General features: G+C 48.0%; 4 protein-coding genes across 9 annotated transcripts in view; 2 read left to right on the top strand and 2 right to left on the bottom strand.

The window, feature by feature from the left end:
• The window catches only part of RALBP1 (ralA binding protein 1), an 18,517-nt gene extending 12,333 nt beyond the window's left edge, over positions 1-6,184 (bottom strand). For 3 of the 6 annotated variants that reach the window (XM_078599323.1, XM_078599325.1, XM_078599328.1), the window contains exon 1: positions 4,020-4,239. The gene's annotated coding sequence lies outside the window, so the exon portion shown is untranslated. Of the gene's footprint in view, positions 1-4,019; positions 4,240-6,145 lie in introns of those variants that run through there. The other 3 variants (XM_078599329.1, XM_078599327.1, XM_078599324.1) reach the window with 3 other exon arrangements.
• Positions 6,169-10,137, top strand: LOC144721591 (grpE protein homolog 1, mitochondrial-like). The gene is made up of 4 exons (XM_078599336.1): positions 6,169-6,322; positions 7,329-7,533; positions 7,971-8,052; positions 8,160-10,137. The coding sequence occupies exons 1-4, from the start codon at positions 6,246-6,248 to the stop codon at positions 8,504-8,506; spliced, it is 711 nt and encodes a 236-aa protein (XP_078455462.1). The 5' UTR covers positions 6,169-6,245; the 3' UTR covers positions 8,507-10,137.
• Positions 9,157-16,205, bottom strand: LOC144721588 (prenylcysteine oxidase 1-like). The gene is made up of 6 exons (XM_078599331.1): positions 16,045-16,205; positions 14,383-14,589; positions 13,825-14,002; positions 13,337-13,548; positions 12,774-12,926; positions 9,157-12,678 (listed from the first exon to the last, which is right to left on the bottom strand). Exons 1-6 carry the CDS (start codon positions 16,130-16,132, stop codon positions 12,008-12,010), a joined length of 1,509 nt encoding a protein of 502 aa, XP_078455457.1. The 5' UTR covers positions 16,133-16,205; the 3' UTR covers positions 9,157-12,007.
• LOC144721587 (transcriptional adapter 2-beta-like) overlaps positions 11,398-20,527 on the top strand; it is a 12,349-nt gene continuing 3,219 nt past the window's right edge. The window contains exon 1 of the mRNA XM_078599330.1: positions 11,398-19,423. Within this exon, the coding sequence (XP_078455456.1) occupies positions 18,591-19,423 (833 nt within the window). The 5' untranslated portion in view covers positions 11,398-18,590. The remainder of the gene's footprint in view (positions 19,424-20,527) is intronic.

Genomic DNA, 20,527 nt, shown 5'->3' with positions numbered 1-20,527 from the left:
GAAAAGGATTTTGGCGTATTGGCGCGCTGTCACCCGTATCAATATGGTGACGCAGCAGATGAGTGCAGCCCAAATCGTATTTATCCCGACTGAAAACGTCGGAAAATTCCCTCAGTAGTGTCTTAAGACGTTGGCGCTCTAAATTTGACAGGTCCGTCGATCCCGCGCAAAGCGCCTCGAGCCACCCTTCATCGCTGTCTGAATGTGGTCGCGGTGCAGGGGCAGCGCCGACATGACTCGCGACGGGTTCCTCACAGGGCACCGGCGTTGCGTGAGCAAGCACGGTCCCCTGTGGGACCACCACCGTCTGCGAGCCCACATTGAGGACCGCGATGAAGGGTTCTCCATCCCCTCTCACTATGGTCTGGGCCGGGAGTAAATTAGGTCCACTGACCCCGGCCCTAGACGGTCCCAGCAAAACCCCTTGAGCCCCAATGCCCTTAGCGAAGGGCCGCCGAAGTCTCAAAGGAATTAACATTTGCGCCCCCGGAGGAACGCGCACCGTTCTATCTACGAACGCCGGCACCGTCGCGAACGCCGTCCGGCTCGTAGCGGGGGATGGCAAAAACGCCATGCGTCGGCCCGATGGGAGCTCAATGCATCCCTGATCGATTAATATCCTAATCGGCATTTTGGCCAGGAAATCCGTCCCCAGCAGGCACGGAACCGCCAGCGAGGAGGAAACAAAAATCGGCCCAGATAATTTAATATCCCCGACACAAATTTGGGCTCGAATTTGTCCGATGATGCCAAGTGAACCCCCGTTAGCAGCAAAGAATGGCACATTAACAGGCATCAAAGGACGGCTCTGGGCAGGGAGAATGTTATAAATCAACTCCGAAATAATGGTCGCCGATGCTCCTGTATCGACCAGGATGCGCACCTCGACCCCATCGATGTGACCCACAACGGCCGACGACCCCGATGACGCGGCTACAACCCGATGGGCCAACACGGACCACTGGCTGGGTTCAATGTGAGTACCCAGAGCGGTGCGTGTTGGTGCCATGGTACGCGATATTTGCCCCCCCTTCGCTGCGGTGTTCGAGTGTGTGACGGGCGTGTGCGTGGGCCAAACATGAGGGGTGCCGCGACTCGCCGGATTATGATGGTGGAGCTTGTGACGAGGGCCGGCGTCCCGTTGAGGTGTCGTTCCGCGCTGCCGAGGAGAGCGGCACCCCGAGGCGACGTGGCCCCGGATGCCGCAGTTATAACAGCGTGGAAGCGCTGGTGGCGACGATGGACGTTGTAGACGGCTTGAATCGGCCCGGTCCTCCCGCGCTCCCGCTCCGTGCTGCCGTCGATGGTTGATGGCGCAAACCTCTTCCGCCGGGAGGGTGGCCGCAGCGACGGCGCGCCCGCTCGCCGCCTTGCTGGCCTTCCGTCGTTGAGAGGACAGGTTTGCGTGGAGGAGACGGGCCGCTTGGAGGGAGCACATTTCTGCATCGTCCTGTGCGACAATGACGATGTCTAAGTCGTCCGCCAGCAAAAGTATCTTTTCTGTCACCATGGCGTCGATCCCCTCGTCGTCCATTCGTGGAAAGGCTTCCTTTGCCAGCGCCAGGAGGCTTGTACGGTACGCCAGGGGCGACTCCTTCGTCCCCCGCTGGCGATCGTAAAAGAGTTGACGACAGTCCGATGGTGGCCCATACACAGCGGACAGCACTTGCATCGCCTTCCGCAGCGTGGAACGCCTCTCCTTCGTTGCCGATGTTAGTGTGGCGAGGGCGTCGCTGTCGAGGAGTGCTGGCAGTGCTCGGAGAGCCTCGGCGTCTGTCCACTGTGCCATCTCCTGGTGAGCGAGGAAGCGCCGCTGGAAGCCGCCCCAGTCGCCCTCCTCGCCCACAAATTCTTTGAGCGGCGGCAGTCGCTGATGTAAGGCAGCGGCTGCAGAGGACGATCGCGCTCCCTCGTCTCCCTCACTCGACTCAGCGTCGGCCCGAAGCAGCGATGGCATCGCCGGTCGCACCCGTGGTGACGCGGCAGGCACTGTACTCCCGCCGTTGGACGCGATGCTTAGAGCGGCCACGCCCTCAACAGCAGCTGCGGCGATGGCGGGAGTTTCAAAATGTTGCTCCGTTGAAATGGCGGGAAGGCGCTGTGGTCGTTGGCTGCTGTCGCCTCGTGGCGGTCCCGCAGCCCCCAGCCGCGTGATGTTGTCGAGCATGGCGGCTGCGGCGTACAGCAGCTCGGCCAGCTTCGCGTGCGCCTGCCTCAGCCCCTCCGTCGACGGCTCCCCTTCCTCCAGCTGCTGTGGCGTGGGTGCACCCAGCCCCGGCTGCTCGATGGCATCTTCAGCCATCTCGGGCCCTCCGACTGCAGCGGTGTCCTCCGCCCCTGGTACTCCGACTCGAGTCGTCCGGCGTGTATCCATGTTCGTACTTTGTTTCACTTCTGACGCCAGATGTAGTAACGCTCACGACTCGTTCACACCGGAGTTGGAGGCACACTTGTTTATTTTACACCAACGTTGTGACATACACATTTGAGGGGGTATCGGCCCCCTCACCCGTCTATCTGAGGACACACCTCTCTAGCTAACCCTAGCCTGCCTCTGAGTCCTCCACTAATGGGCTAGGGGAGGCTATCTTGGCCCGACACTGGTCAGTCGGGCCCGGTACCCAGAGTCCAGACCAGCACTGGCTCTGGCTCTGGTACCACGCCACTGGCTCGAGCCTGCGCGGTCCTGATAAGGACGGCGTACCAGGGGGAGTCCAGGGCTCTATCTCAGACGTCTTCCGCCTCCTCTTCTTTAGCTAAACATCACTCCCGAGCCCTTCGATACAATCCCCTTTTATACCCCACCCCTCCCTGAGGGGTGGGGCCCCGGGGGATCATAACGACCGAATCGACCCCCCAGGGTGTCTGGCGCGGACGTCGCAGAGGGCACCTGCTTGTGCACACATGTAGCCCCGCCTACTGTGTTTGTTTACCATAGGCTGCCATGCATAACGGGCTCTCTCTCTAACACCCCTACATAAGTATTAAAACTGGGTTTTCACGTAAAACTGGCAAAATTCCAGTTCTGAGAATACAACAAAGATAAAACAAATTAAAGTTCGCCTGCCATGCGACACACATCTCCATGGAAAAGATATATATAGCAGGGAGTCTGAAAATATGCAGCATTCCAAGTGAATATCCCTTGAAAGGATCCCAGAAGCAGTTCAATGATATGTCTGCAGGCCATTCTATCGTGGTGGTGCACTGCTCACTCACTACGAGAGTTTTGATGGCACAATTGGAATAAACTTTTTTTTAAATCGAACACACACCAAATGTTTTCATGTAAGCATTTCTCAAAGTCGTCAGTGCAACACATTGAAGTACGATCTCCCATGCGTGTAAGTGCACGGTATAAGCTAAATTATCTGCGATAATGCAGGGCCACTTCCAGGAACCTGTTTATATTACACGTGAATGTATCGTATTTCATCATACAGTACAGGTATTCATCCCTGTCAACGCACAAATGATGCAGGCTTCGTCACACCGTGAGTAACGGGGCTGGTTTATCATACTTCACCACGATGTGTAGTGTGTGTGGGTGTATGTGAGGTGAACGGGAATGCCAAGACGAGAGACCGGCTCGCAAATCACTCGCCACTGATGATGTTGTTATTTGTGGCCGGTTATCGAACTCAGGCGCCGGATTCATAAGGCAGTGTACGAAACAACTGCTGCTGCCACCCATATACACTCACAGTTACACTTTCTAGGCTGTACTTGTACACACACCGCGTCCAAGACGATCATTTTAAAACAAGTTTAGCGTTTAAATGTAAACTAAAATACAAACACCAGGCCCCATTCAGGCATGCGGGATTTCCTAGAAACTGTGCCCAGCGAACGTCGCTTTGGTTATAAACACAACAAACAAAACGAGCACGGCGCCATCGACACGACGATGTAACGAGTAATTCGACGATGTATCTTATATCATCAACAGAATTGGTGATACTCTTATTAATATTGACGGTGATGATGATGAAGGGAAGTAAACAACGCGAAGACTTTACCAGCCGCCGCCTTCCCACCAAGAGGGGTCGTATCGATTCTAAGATTCCTTTGGTCTCAATCCTTGCATCGATCCGCGCGTGTAATTAATCGATTCTCCTTAATTCCACTCGCAATTACGGAGCGTGCAATGGCTAAAATAATATAGTAATTTCTAAAATTGTGATATGGAAACGGAAAACATACTCTACGAATCGTGTATGTTCATGTTGAGCCTTACAGGGTGCGTATCGCGAAAATCATGCGAATCGATTCTCATTTTAACGATACTTCAAAATATATCGTTACGTGTATAAGAATCAATAACTTCACACCAATGCACATTTCGTACGGTATTTATTCAGACCGATACTCGGAAGGAAGGAACGAACGAGGCGGAGCAATAACTAGACGTTACAAAACTGGGACAATACGTACAAACAAGACAGCAGAGAATCGATGCCAAATAAGCAAGTCGGTGGATCGATGGGAAAATGAATCGTTCCGTCTTTCGTCTGGCTGTCGCCTGATGAAGCTGGTTGTAATTACTGGCGAAACGTCGTACTCAGATTGTAAAGGTTGTGGATTTGCTCTCCAACACAACGGTGTTGCTGTACTAGTAACGAATTGGCATGTTCTGTTATTAATTGGCTGTGTCGGGTGGTGGCGGGCTTAACGGCACATTTATATTTACGCGATCTGACCCGAAAAAACCCTCTTATGGATGATATTGGTCGCGAAAGTCAAAGTGTTAAACGGATTGCCACAACCCCTGGGGTGGCAGAGTCCGTGGGGACTCTGCTCTAGGAGGTTATAAAATATAATACAATAAACATTTAAGTTTCACAGAACATAACATCGCATGACAATGAACACAGCCTCAGTATATTGTGGGGGGGGGGGAATCATAATTCCCCTAATACGAGCATGTGAACCCTTAATACAGACCAATTCAGACATTATTGGTCATCCCGTGCAACTTATAAATCTCAACGTTCATTCTACAAAGTCCCATCACAAGGGAGAAACACAATAAAAAAAAGCACCACCAGTACACCCACCACTACTACACTCACCACCACTACACCCACCACTACTAAACTCACCACCACTACACTCACCACCACTACACTCACCACTACACTCACCACCAATACACTCACCACTACACTCACCACCACTACACTCACCACCACTACTCATCACCACTACACTCACCACCAGTACACTCACCACCACTACACTCACCACTACACTCACCACTACATTCACCACCACACTCACCACCACTACACTCACCACCACTACACCCACCACTACTAAACTCACCACACACTACACTCACCACCACTACACTCACCACTACACTCACCACCAATACACTCACCACTACACTCACCACCACTACACTCACCACCACTACTCATCACCACTACACTCACCACCAGTACACTCACCACCACTACACTCACCACTACACTCACTACTACATTCACCACCACACTCACCACCACTACACTCACCACCAGTACACTCACCACTACACTCACCACCACTACACTCATCACCACTACACTCACCACCAGTACACTCACCACCACCACACTCACCACTACACTCACCACCACACTCACCACCACTACACTCACCACCAGTACACTCACCACTACTACACTCACCACTACACTCACCACTACACTCACCACCAGTACACTCACCACCAGTACACTCACCACCACCACACTCACCACCACTACACTCACCACCACACTCACCACCACACTCACCACCACACTCACCACCACTACACTCACCACTACACTCACCACCACAACACTCACCACCACTACACTCACCACTACACTCACCACTACACTCACCACCACTACACTACACTCACCACCACTACACTCATCACCAGTAGACTCACCACCAGTACACTCACCACCACCACACTCACCACCACTACACTCACCACCACTACACTCACCACTACACTCACCCCCGCAACACTCACCACCACAACACTCACCACCACTACACTCACGACTACACTCACCACCAGTACACTCACCACTACAACACTCACCACCGCAACACTCACCACCACAACACTCACCACCACAACACTCACCACCACAACACTCACCACCACTACACGTGGGTTGGGGACGGGGCACGCGGGAAGGGGGCGTGGCTATCCGAGCACGTGACGCTCCCGGCGTGCACCGCGTGCAAGGTGGAGCAACATGGCCGTCGCCGCTGGGTTCCGCGTGTTTGGCCTGGGCCGCCGTCTCCTCCCCGCGATGTCGCGGTCCTCGCCCAGGTACCTCGCCCGCACGCGAACCCCTCTGACTCGCCCCCCTTAGCTGCTCACCGTAGCGGAGTTTCATCCCCGGCCTCCCCCCGAAACAAGTCTGGAGCGCTCCCCCTACAGCGCGGTCGGCACACACGTGTAAGGTCATTCGCCGGCATTGGAGTTGGGGAGGGAGCGAGGCTTTAGGTCAGCTCGTGACCTCGTATCCACACCGACTACAGCTGCGCGCGTCCTCACTTCAAGACGTGAGGCTGTTTCGGACACAAGTTGAACCCCCTTGATCACTCATTCACGTACCCGTGACTGACGAGAGCTGGGGGGAGGAGTGCGGGTCGAAGGGAGCCGGTTATGACTTTATTTTCCTCATTTTGCGATACTGCTTTGGCAGTCAACACATTCGTCAATAATATTGCCTTGAAAATAGTATCTCATAGGCCACGTTGCGTGCAATTGCCCGTCATGGGTATGGATGGTCCACTCACCCTTCATGTAACCTAACCCAAGGAGCCTCGGCCCCTCTAACTCATCGTCACCTATACGGACTAGGGGTTGTATTTAGTGGTTCTTCGCATCTAAGCTCTTCAAAGGTTCCTCAATAGGCGTCGTGGCACTGGCTGATTCCGGGCATGGCTTGAAATTGTCTCACGTCATTGGCACGTACTGGGCTGAAGTGATGCGAAGGCGAGTTTTGGAAATCGTGCGATTTAAAGGCTACGGAATAAATGATACAGATTTAGGCATGGATGATTTGGCCTTGGTCCATACCCCACAAAGTATCAGAATATGTATACCGGAAAACGTGCCGCTGTTTAAATGAAATCAGAGATTAATGTAACTAGCGTTGTTCTTTGGCACGGAGTTATGGTCACCTCAACTTAATTGGACAATATGCTCGAATTCATAAGACGCATTATTTGCGTTGATGCGGCATTTAAATGTTGGTATATAAATGAGGAAAAAAGGACGAAATGTAGAATGTCAGCGTTGTATATAATCAATCCATTGTTTTTTTTAGCCTTTTGCGTCGCAGGGATATGCTGCTGCTGCGTGGATTATGCGTGGCATCGCAACAGCAGAACAAGAACAGCACGGAGCAACAGTCGAGCGGAGACGCGCCGTCAGGGAGGGTGGAGGAAAGAGCAGCTGGAGACAAGGCCGCGCAGGAGATCGCCGCCCTCGAAGAGAAAACCAAGCTCGAAGAGCAAGTCAAAGATCTGACGGTACGTGGGGGTGATTCTAGTGAATGCTGAGATGTGCCCGCCTCCAGGACAATTTGTAGAGCAGTCCTTAAATAAGCAACACATCCTTACTTTACTGGTAGGGTTGGGGGAGGGCGGTGTCAGGAAACTTCTCATACAAGCATATGTGAGAAGCACTGTGCTTGTCTTCAATGGGAATGCTGATCCAACTTACATATTTTAACTGTTAACATGAAAGGGCCTCCCCCAATGTGTTCCACTCTTACTTGCTACTACAAATCTTCTCTCATCCCACCAATTCATTTTGTCTGCCTCTTTTTCCCTCCATTGGCTTCCATTCAATTGTTAATGTTGCCTGTTTTATGTCCTAGTGAGGTGTCCTGCCCAAGTCTTTTTATGTCAGACTAGATTTATTGAACCATAGATTAGGTTTGCCATTAACGCTCAATTCCATTCAGGATCGCTATAAGCGTGCACTGGCGGACACTGAAAATGTGCGACGACGGAGCCAAAGGATGATCGAAGATGGCAAGATATTCGGTAACGGCGGCACTACCATCTACAGCACAATGGGTTAAGTTGCTTGGTCGATTTTGTCTCAAGAGGGCACAGTATTGTGTACCGATATGGAACTTGTTATTTTGCAGGCATTCAAAGTTTCTGCAAGGACTTGCTCGAAGTTGCAGACATCCTTCAGAAGGCAACGGAGAGTGTTCCCAAGGAAGAGCTAAATGACGCCAACCCACATCTGAAGAGTTTATACGAAGGTCTGATTCTTACCGAGAGCCAGCTGCAGAAAGTGTTCACCAAGCATGGGCTGGTTCCTCTGAACCCCATTGATGCCAAGTTTGACCCTTATGAGCACGAGGCACTCTTCCAGGTGCCCATGGAAGGGAAGGATCCTGGCACAGTTGGCGTAGTTACCAAGATCGGTTACAAGCTGCACAACCGCATTGTTAGGCCAGCCATCGTCGGTGTTGTGAAAGGACCCTAATTATTTGACTCCCATTTCCTCTTTTTTTGGATGGTCTTGGTGAGCTTTCCCCAATACCACATTTTTTGTTATAATCATTTACAGCCCTTTTGTCATTCCGCTGCTGAATTTATTTATTTAAAATAAAGCTTCCGAGTACCTTCTATCAATCTTACTTCTTTTTGTTGTCCACTTTAGTATAACAATATCCAATTGAGGCAGTTTTTTTTACCCAAAATTAAAAACAAACTATAAAACTTGCAGTGTGTAACGATATACCTACGGGTGTACCTCGATATATGTTCAGTTTGCGTTCTTGAAAACATGAATGTAAAGTGAAAAATTGTATACTGAACATTTTTCCCATCAGGTCCCATTATATATCACAAATTACGTTCCTAACAATGTTCTGACCTAAAACCTACAAAAATTGTAAATACAAATAACATTTTCATGCCTAAATATGGTGAGTAATAACTAAACAGCTAAGTAAAAACACTTTACATGTATCCCTCGATTTGTGTAAAACAATTATGTGAATTGGAATGGCTTTTCCCATTTAATACGAAAATTTAGGGATGGGTTTCGGACATTAATTCCAACTCTACTCCTAACCTAAAAATATACACCTATGTCACTTTTCACAAAACAAAAATAATAAGGAACAAATACAAATTATTGAATTTTTTAAAATACCTTTTCAGGGAACTCGCCAAAACATCTGCACAGGATGACTGGAAAGGTGATGTTGAGGCATTGTTATTGTATCGTCGGGATACCGTGGCACTGTTGCGGATGGATGACGCAGTCTCCTGGGTGCTACATTTGGATCTCACGGCATGTGCCGTGTGAAATTTCGTTCACACGGAAATTCGATTTCGTTAATCGACAATTGTCCATAATGTCAATTGCATTAAGGCAAAATTTCGTAAACCGAACGATCATAAATCGAGAGATACATGTAAACTGCAATTTACGAACCAGAAACTGGTGCAGGTCGTATAGGTGTTGGGTTACTGGAAGGGTGAGGGAGAGGCAGTAAGAGTGTCTGTCTCACCTTTTGGGTCATCAAACGTAAAAACGAAACCAACGAGACAAACCAAAAAAAAGTGTCAATTTGACAAAATTAACAAATGATGAATCAAAGTATTTTAAGTATATCAGGGTACACCTATACATTCTAGAACTTAAATCTTATTTCAAAAGCAATATCCTAATTTCCACACAATAGTTTTTTTATTTAAATTTTAAAGTGTCACTGCCACTCAGTATTCAAGGTTTACACCGATCATAAATTCATGCACATACACTGTTACAAGTGTATATTTTAACCATATTTGTGTTACATGTAAGTGTAACATTTGCAGTTATACACCTAACTGATTCGATTTAACATGTATGTTTTTGCAGTAGCTTATCATTTAGTGCTGCGGGCATCTTCAGGAGTTGAATTTCTTTTTCTTCTTCATTCAACTTACGAAGTTGTCAGCAGCAAAAGCACTTGGATTAATTGATTCAAGTTAGTAAATAAACTTTATGCTGTTGATGTACATTATACATGTATAATTATATACTTATTTGATTTAGGGTTCTGTCGTAAGAATATAATTTCCGGTTATATGCCCTGCATAAAAATGTTGATTTTATTGTCATTTGCATTTGTCAATGTTTCATTTGGTTCATGTAAATTTGTATTCACTAACAATTTAGATAGCAAGGATGACTCTTTATGCAAGTGACTTCTGTGAAGCACAAGCAGCTACTTGGTTACAATCCTGACCATTTTTTTTAAAAATAGGCCAGTAGAGGCAATTAAAAACGTGTATAAACATATTAAGAAATCCTTTTGACATTGCTGGCTTTGGGAATTGAAATATACTGCAACGATGGTCATGTAAAACAAACTAATAACCGAAATTATACACGACACAATTACAACAAAAATCAGCTATTTTACCCTTCCCATTTCAGTAGATGGCACTTTTTGTATATACATATCAACTAAATAATTCCAGTTGAAAAGATGAACAAAGTCTAATTTCTAAACCAAACGTGTAACTATATGGCTTTTTTTGTATAAAAGGTGCAACTCATGTTTATAGGTAAAATATTGAGGTATACATACTCTGGTTCTTTCGGTAAAGTCACGTAGGTATAAAATAAAATATACCTCCGTGAATAATTGTTTTTTTACCCTTCTATCTGGCAACAAAACTGACACCTTTTTACAAGGAGTCATGTTTGCATAGACCGCAATACCTGCAGTCATAATACAAACAAAAGACATAACTCTGATAATGTGCACTGTCCTTGAAGTTGATTGGTCCACACCCGAGACAGCTTTCCTTAGAGCCTAGTCTCACATGGTTTGGACCAGATGACGCCAAAAGGCGCACAACTCAAAGACTTTTGGCGTCATCTGGTCCAACCCATGTGAGACTAGGCTCTAAGGAAAGCTGTCTCAGGTGTGGACCAATCAACTTCAAGGACAGTGCACATTATCAGAGTTATGTCTTTTGTATTAGGACTGCAGGTATTGCGATCTATGCAAACATGACTCCTTGTAAAAAGGTGTCAGTTTTGTTGCCAGATAGAAGGGTAAAAAAACAACTATATTTTTACTGGCAAATGAGGTTCCCATGGTATACCTCCGTGAAGTCACGCTAATCTCTCACATCATAGCTACGGCCGTGCCCAGTTACATGCTAATTTCTCACTTTAACATCATGCTAATCTCTTACATTAACATAGCCACTTCCGTACCCAGTTACATGCTAATTTCTCACATTAACATCACTAGACCCAGCCACTCCTTTATAACCCTTGGGCTCCACTAATTTCAAACCTTTAAAACAGTCTGCATCAGCAGTAGGCCATGCTTTCCCACCTGATGACGGACGCTTGTGTTGTGCCCGAAACGTCGTTATTTTATTTAGTTTTAATTTATTTTATACCTACGTGACTTTACCGAAACAAACAGAGTATGGATTCCTGCAGTCACGAAAGCTTCAAATCTAGATTGAGGTATACCTTAACAGCTCTATGAAAATCTTGCCTGATAAATCCCAAAACATCACCATGGATTAATAATTGCAGTCCTATTAAATATACGTTGATTTAATTTACCAAGCAATATTTTTTTGCACAATCCCACGCCAATGATAAAAGCATTTCAACATGACATTTTAACCGTCTAACACTTTAAGCTCAAAATTGCCAACTATACAGAAATTAAACTGTCCTAGTGCATAATAATTTTCAAAATGCTATTTTAATCATTGTTGAATCCTAAGTAGAAAAAAATACATTTTAATACATTTTCTATATGTTGGCCTCGACTAACCGTTTTCAGTGGTTTAACATTAACTTGAATTAAATTAACTTGAATAAAAGCTCATTCTCAAAGCAGAATACATAAAATAATTTTCCCTCAATCTAGAACACAATCCTCAGGTTATTAACAAGTCCAGCTCGCAGGGTTATGCGTATTATTCAGGTCATATTAAGCCTTGCCTTGGGGGATCAGAGCTCCGTTTTAATACGGTGCATCAGGTCCATTTGATCAACACGCTCATCAAGGCCATTCCAGCGGCTGTGGGCAAGCAGGGCCACATTCTGGCCAGCAATGCTTGCCATCTCCATTGCGCTTGCCGCCCACTCCAGTCCATTGATATAGTAAAGTGAATTATGCAGAACAATAGGAGGCAGCTTGCCTGAAGAAGGCAATGAGTTATATTGTGGGTAAGCAAGCCAGTCGACCTCCTGAACGGAGTAATATGTGCGGAACAGCATTTTGAGCTGCTGCCGATCGAGAGGTTTTTTCGAGAAAACCTTCCATACGGCAGACTCGTGTAAGGGCTTGCGCTGATAGTCCACACTTGCGTTGACAGGAGAGAGGTTACCTAAGCTGTTAAAGAAAAGGTCAGAGTCTTCGGTGGTCATTATTTCGCTTATTGAGAATGATGTTGGATCTTTGAAGCCAAAATATGAGGTATTGACATAGCCATGCACAATGGTAGCCACTGTGTGGTGATAGGAACCTGGGAAGGTAGTGATAGGTGGGGTAAAACCTTCAAATGTGATATTTGACAGTTGTTCATGAAGTGGAGTAGCCACCACGACAAGATCATAAAGGTTATGTCCATTGCCCAAGTCACTCTCGTATCCAACTTCATACAGGCTCACTTCTCCACCTAAAAAAACACAAACAGCACAACCACGCTGCAGCATCTCCATGATGAACATCACAACCAACAAAATGTATTGCACGAAAATAAACGCTGCTCACCTTTTCTAACTGGGCGTTTTTTAAAGGAAATAGAGGTGACCCTGGCAAGTTGCAGCTGTGCTTTTGCAGCATACAACAGCCCCGTGCACACCAGACTGTTGCCACCTTCTACAGCCCAGAGGCCAGGCTGAGCACCAGCCAGGCACACTGCCCCTGAAGGGAAGAAAAGTTGGTTAACGACAATGTTTTACAGATACGTCAACTATAAAGAGTTAAAAGTTATCCAAGTCAGGTGGCACAGCAGCAGACTGAACAGCTCACGAGCAGCAGGTTGCAAGTTAAAATCCTGGTCGGGGGGGTTGCCTCAGCCCATCAACACTCCGGGGGCAGTAAAATAAGTAACACATTGTTGGGATGTCAAAAGTGTTTTCTCTTAGACTACTCAACCCCGTCATAGGATTATGGAAATTCTACCACTCGTTAGGCTGTAAACAGAGAGGAGCACCACCCTAATGCTCGTTTGAGCAGGAAATCACACTTATTTCGAGAGTAATAGGAAATATGGCCCAAATAACGATAATAAAAAGGTGTTCATATGAATGCATTAATCGGAGCCTGCTTGCCAACAAAGGCGTGGATGTTGGGCGACTGGCCGTAGTTGGTCCTGATGGCAGCTCCAACGAGCTCTTGAAGAAAGCGCTGGGAGACGCCGCGTTCCCCGAGGACCTCTTCCAGCGAGTGCTTTGTCAATTCAATGAACGCCTCTCCGCCCAAAGCGAGCAGCAGATCTTCGTTTGTCGAGAATGCAAATCCGTGTGATTGGTACTTGTAGATCCTGCACACAAGAGCCCTTTAAGTGCACATCGAATTTAAATTGCAACCAAAAATCTATCCAAACGAGTACTGTTAATAATACTAATTAAACGTTGCTTAACATGGAAATAAATTTAAAATTGTATTTCTTACAGTGTAACAATGACGGCTACAATCTCGTCATGTTTTCCCAATCAATTTAAACGTATATACGTGAATAGTATCAGTTAACAGGTCATCATTGCCAATGCTGTTCGTGCTGCGACACCAAGTTTAAGGTAAATGGAAGTTAACTTACCTGAGAAACTTATCCAAGATCTCCTCTACCCACATCTGCATTCGGAGATAACTCAAGCCATAACGCCACATGAGGTGGATGGCATCCATGACTGTCCAACTACTTTCTTCAAACACAAATTGCTCTCCGTTGTAAATTCCCAACTTTTCTCCTGGAACAGCATTCCTTTGCTTCAAACCTGCAAATAGTGATGATTACTGTGAGCTTGCCACACATCACCAAAAAGTATTACTGCGTAGGTTTCAGTAGTTGTACTGTATACCTCTGATATGTTTCAGGCTGTACCACATGTTAAGATTATTATCCGACCATTTGCATGGGGCGTTAAGCTCAACCACACGCATTCTAGGAGCTTCAAGAAATCAAATGAATTAAGTTCCTAAAGCATGTGAACAAAACGTCGGACATGCCGAACATCACATGGTACAACCCAGACACACATCTTAAGACCTATGCTAAAAATTGCATTCACATGAACGCATTTTAACGCGATGCAATGGTTTTTCTTCCCCGTGACAAACGCACAAGTCTGGTGGCGAAAAACAAACGAATTCTCACCCAGGTTCTTGACGAAGCTCTGCATGTGCAAGTTGAGGGGATGTATGATAGAGGCGCCCGTCTCGTAAACCTTCCCGTTCACCGTGATGGTGGCAATCCGCCCGCCCACCTGCTTTGCTTCAAAAACATCAATGATCACTTCGGGGCCGAATTTCTTCCGCAGGAAGAAGGCAGCCGAACAGCCCCCGATGCCTGCGCCGATGACAGCTGGTGCACACACAATAGAAGGTGGTCTCGTTCAGCACAACGGAAGATGCACCAATAGCAGTTGGCTCATTTGTCATGGGGGTGGCAAAGTGGTGCAGTGGTTAGGAGTGGTGAGCACACTGCACGAGAAACCTGGCCGAGTGATATCTGAACCAGTCCTCGTCACAAGCCCTGCACACGGGCTTCACTAACAAGCACTGACCACAAATCCCATGACGGACACACCGTGAGGTCTTCATCGAGCAGTGGATTGATAAAGGGGCTGTCGGTAAGCAATTTGCGATGTGCCTTAACCGTATGAATTTCTCATTGCAATGTAAGGAAATGTGACATTACATTATGTTCATGATCTAACAATGTACACGTAGAGCCCTTGCTCAATTCACTGCTGGATGATGGTCTCCCCAGGCCGTGCGGACTGTGGGGGTTATTTGACCATACTTCAGCTCACTGCTCAGCACGGGTTGGTGAAGGTGGTGATCACAGACGTTGAGGCATCGAGGTATATAGCACAACAATGGATACTTCTGCATTGTTCGTCACTGCCCAGAAAGTAGCCCCGAAGCCTATACGGGCTATACCATGTCAGTGCATGGCAGTGGCTCATCCAAGCACTATCCAGGCTAGAACATTTTAATCTTCCTAGGTCTACCAATATCTTAACACGTGCCGGGTGATTTGGTAATAGACAATAATGCCTCTTTAACTTCCTCGGTGGTCATATTGGAAGACGCAGGTGGCCGGTGTTGATTTGACACGTGAATAACTTTTACAAGTCAAGGGCTCTCATACTGTGCTTGTCAAAGCAGAGCCGACTCTATATTTAGTGAAATGTGAACGATAAATGTGCAGCCCTACAATTGTTTGATCACCGGTAGGCCTCCAACTCAAGGGAGCTCTGGAGAGGCCCCCTCTCGATGGTACTTGGCCACAAGCTCCACGATGGCCACACGTCTTTGAATATAGGGCAGTGAATATAGGGCCGTACCCACACTTTACCCCCACCAAATGCGGCCTGCCTATCGACTAACCGTTGTGCGTCCATGCATTCTGTTCTGCTGGGTGGACAGGGGTCGGCCTCTGTAATCCAAGTCCAAGGTGCTAAACATTTTACCACCATTCAGGTGTAAAACGGACGAGATAAAATTCGTGAGACCGTGACGATCGGCAACGCATGCGTCACGGCGCAATTGAGAGAGGAGAGTCTTCATGAACGAATAAAACCTCACGATAAATGCGCGAGATCCGAGCTCGGGTTGTCAATGTGGGGTGTTCGTGGGGAGGAGGCCACGCCGTGGCCAGGGCACCTCGACTACCGCGCCCTACCGGGAGAGGCGCTCAGAGACGGGCGCGCATCGAGCGAGCGAAGCTCCCACACTTTGTTTGTTTGATTTTACCCCGGACAGGTTCACCAACCTTCCCCCACCCCTTCTTCCCTCCCTCCCTCCCTCCTACCGATCTTCTTGGGAGGAACGATGAAGGCGGAGGATGCGGCGCTGACGGCGGTGAGGAGCGAGACGAGTAGCTGGGCCAGACGCGGCATGGTGACCGAGAGGAGGAGGGCGGCGAGGAGGAGGAGGCGGCGGCGGCACGGGAAGTTGGAAACCTTCAACCGCCCCCCCCCACTGACGTCACATGCGTTCATTCATGCGCTCACGCGTGTCACGATTGATGAACGCGTGTCACGACTGATGAACGCGTGCAATTAATTCGCCCGTACCGTGAAATATATTTGCGATCATTCATTCATTACCTGTGATCATGCATATATTCAGCCGTTTACTATGTATGCCATTGTGTTTTTGTAATCGGTTACAGTGATATTTAAAACTAGCTTGCTTGCACGTCCTAGGACGGAAGCTGTAATATTTACGAAAAGATTGAGCTGATTTTGTGTGAATTTAATGGTAGTGAATCTTGCACGAAAGTATGTCATCCAAACACTTCACTGTGTTTGATGACGAGGATACATTTTGTAAAACATTGTAAAATATATCCATAATACAGGTTTTTTTTGGGTTAGATCGTGTAGATATATAAATGTGTCGTTAAACCCGCCACCACCCGACACAGCCATAAATTAGTAAGGGTTGTCACGTAAACAGAACATGCCAATTCGTGACTAGTACAGCACACCGGTGTGTTGGAGAGCCAAGCCACAACATTGACGACGTTTCGCCATTAATTACAACTAGCTTCAGGCGACAGCCAGATTTGTGGAGACGTCTTCCTGTTTCGTTCCTTAAATAGAGGGGTATCAGCGTGAAGTGTGTGGGGGGGTTAAAGAATGCATATAAATGACTATGGTTATCCATTGCCGTTTGGGTTATTTATATGGTAATCAACGTACATTATGCATGCGCATTAAGCAAGTCCATTGTTCTTGTACTTCCTGTCGATTGTGTGCACTAAAATAGCCGTATCAACGGTAATCCCTATTGAAGTATGGTGACCTATATAGGCATGCCATTAAACAATGTATTATTTGATTCGCTTCCAAGCAGCACTAAGTCTGTAGCTATCCGAACGATTAAAATTATTTTTATTTCTCTCAATTTCGTTAGATTCTCTAATTAGTCTTGGCCAGTAGTAACTAGTTTTGCACATAACTTCAACATTATCTAAATCAAATAAGTGTTTGATTTGGTTTTGGCATTCAATGCCCTGTTGATTTGTGCATCATTGTAACCATTCAATTTCAGCGCTTCTTTAACATGTTAAAAAGGGTAAATAACCCTACTATCATAACATGTTTAATTTCACTTCTCAGACTTTCACCATCTGACACTTTCTTAGCCCGTGGCGGGTTTAACGACACACGATCGAACTCACAAAAAACCTGTATTATGGATATTGGTCGCGAAAGCCTACGTGTTAAAAGTAAAATATAGCCCACATTAAGGAAGTAATTTAAATGCCTTAAAATGTTGGTTAGAAAGCTGTATTGAGCATATGTATACTACCTCATACAAAAGGGATAAACTTAGTCGCTGTGCTAACTGCATCAACCTTTCCTCCACACGGAAAACCTGGTTTAAACCCACGGATGGCTGGAGCCCAAGACCTTACCGATGCCGGTATTGCTCTGACAAGGCCATTGATTGTGTGGCTCCAGAACCACACTCGGCCACTCTGAAGTGCCGTGCGTTTGCGATGCAGAACACCGCCTACCCAACACCCTGGCACAGTGGCTGGAACAAAAGGGGGGTGGGGGGGGGAGTCAGTGACGTTTCATCAGCACCAAGGACAGCGCCCGCACTGCATTGCACCCAACCACTGCCGTGCCGCCAGCAGGAAGCCTTGGGCTGGGAACATGATGGATTTCACCCGCCCCCTCCTTTTTGATATGTTTGCAAAATGTATTGCAGGCCACATTGTTCGCGGACGACAGCAAGTGTGTATTTTAATACGTTACGGATGGCCGTGCTAAAAAAGACCCGGCTAATGTATTGCTTATTTTTTACCGAAGGGCAATTTACAATTGCAGTGAAAGCAAAAACCGAAGCTCAAATCGTGGATAATTATTGATGCACGTTTATATAATTAAGGGATTTGTAGAAAATATGCGCCTGATTTATTTAAGTAGGTCAATAGCATGTCGGATTTGGTTGAAAAAAGGCTGTTTCCATGGCAGCAACACAAATAAATCAGTGGACATAATGCACTCCGAGTGCAATGCGTCACGATGGATGATGGGTCGCTCGTGTGCGTGCCAGTCTATACATACGTTCACATATACACACGCACACACAAGCGCGCACACGTACAATCATTGCATAATTTTGCATTTCAAATGAACTCACTCTGAGCGGAGCGCTCGGTCTCCTAATTAATAATCGACGATCGTCCCTCATGCGCACTAGCGCAGGAGGGGCAAGGTTAGGGCTGCAAGGGCAGCAACGGGGCTCCTTCTTTGGCGTGGGAGGAGGGGCAAGGCAGGGGCAAGGCCGGCGGAGCCAGGGGCGCCGATTCATCCACCGTACCCCCTCCCCCCTCCAGCGATGGAGCGCGGCGCGCAGTGGCAGCGCCAACGCCCCGCTCCCGAGAAAACGGCGGAGCCGGCAGCGGCACCATCATCATCCTCGTCGTCATCGTCCTCCTCTTCATCTTCGTCGTCGTCCTCGTCATCGTCGTCCTCGTCCTCCTCGTCCTCCTCCTCATCCTCCCTATCCGGCATCAAGAAATACTGCGTCAACTGCCTGGAGGAGGCGACCGCCCTGCGTCTGCGCTGCGCCGAGTGCGCGGACATGGAGCTCTGCCTCGAGTGCTTCAGCGCCGGAGCAGAGCTGGGCCCGCACCGCCGCTGGCACTCCTACCAGATGGTCCTCCAACAGCCGGCGTGTGGCCCCGGCAGTGGCCGTGCGCCCGAGCTACAGCAACTACCCAGGGCGACCCCCTGCGTCGCGGCGCTGGCCACGGCACCGGCAGCGTCGGCCGCGACCCCCGCTCCGACCCAGGTTCCAATCTCGGTGGCTCCGACTCAGACGCAGGCTCCGACCCCGGCGGCTCCAACCCACGCGCCGATGTCAGCGGCTTCGGCGGGGGCAGCCGCGCAAGCGGCGCCGGAGTCGGCGGAGGAGACGCGACCGGACGAGCCGTTGACCCGGCAGCCCGGAGCGCCTGAGGACATCCCGGCGGGACCTTCTGCCCCGTGGAGTAACTGCGAAGAGCAACTGCTGCTGGAGGCCGTGGAGCAGTATGGCTTCGGTAACTGGGAGGACGTGGCGGCGCACGTGGGCTCCCGCACGGCGGCAGAGGCCACGGAGCACTACCTAGGTCGCTTCGTGTACGGTAACATCGGGAGGGCGTGCATCCCTGCCATCATCCCCAACAGGTAACCGACGTGGAGCGAAACGTCGGACATCATGCCGAACAACACGCGGTATAAACAGAAAATATATTGAGAGGGCTATACAGCACAACCGCAAAAAAACTACGCATGGGCAAATGCATTAATTCCTCAGGTCCGCGCGCTATGCTGTTTTATTCATCTCTATGACTGTTGTGCTGTTTGCGTCATTTCATCGGACGAAGAATCCATTTAGAACTCTCGCAGTGCAGTGTAAATCTGTGTTCCAAAATAGCCCTCGGAAGTGGCTATGACAAAACTACAGTATGTACAGTACTTTTGACATTCCTTCTAGATCTCTGATCCTCAAATCCGCACACTAGGGGGCAGTGTGTTCACACCTTCCCTGCCCGCTACAAAGGTGAGCTGAGATGAAATGCAGAGCCAAATGTTTTATGTTCTTCCGTTGCCGTTGCTGGGACCATCTCATTAGGGACCATCTCATTAGAAATCCACTGGAAGGCCCAATATCGAAACAGTTCCCTGTAAGTTGGTCTTGAGATGGCAGTACAGCATTGGGTTCTGGAATTTCCCCGTGTACAGAGCGCTGAGTGTAACCTCTTCTTTGTATATGTGAGGTTTATCTGGGTACTGCAGTTTTCTCCAATGTGACACTCATGGATGTAATTGGCCAAACAATGCTGGACACTCAGTAAAGTTTTACTGGATAAATAAAGGACATTATTAGTTGATTTTACCAAGTCGAGTGGAATGCACCTGATATAAGATACCGTATTTGAAGATAAACAAGTTGGAGGCTGCATCGTCCTTGGATGGGTGACTATCGTGCACATACATGTTATTATATGATTTGTGGGGCTAATTTGTGGGCTACAGATGGCAGTGCAGAAAAATCCATTGTTGTACTGTACTTTTACTCTTCCAAGTTTGTGCTCCCCACCTTCACTTAACCCAAACTGACCAAAATGACCAAATAACTTCCGTGACCAGCACAGGGAGGCTCTCATCCAGCAGTGGATTGACAAAAGGGGTTATGCATGTGCATGTAATTTAATTTGACACCACCACATCCTCTGGGCAGTGAGAGTACAGTATTGAGCTCTTGGAGTTGGTGATCCTAACAACAGG

The sequence above is a fragment of the Lampetra planeri genome, chromosome 12 (genome assembly GCF_965212315.1).
Source record: "Lampetra planeri chromosome 12, kcLamPlan1.2.h2, whole genome shotgun sequence".
NCBI classification, from domain to species: Eukaryota; Metazoa; Chordata; class Hyperoartia; order Petromyzontiformes; family Petromyzontidae; genus Lampetra; species Lampetra planeri.
The sequence above is the reverse complement of the archived record's forward strand: the minus strand, read 5'-3'. Positions and strand labels throughout refer to the sequence as shown.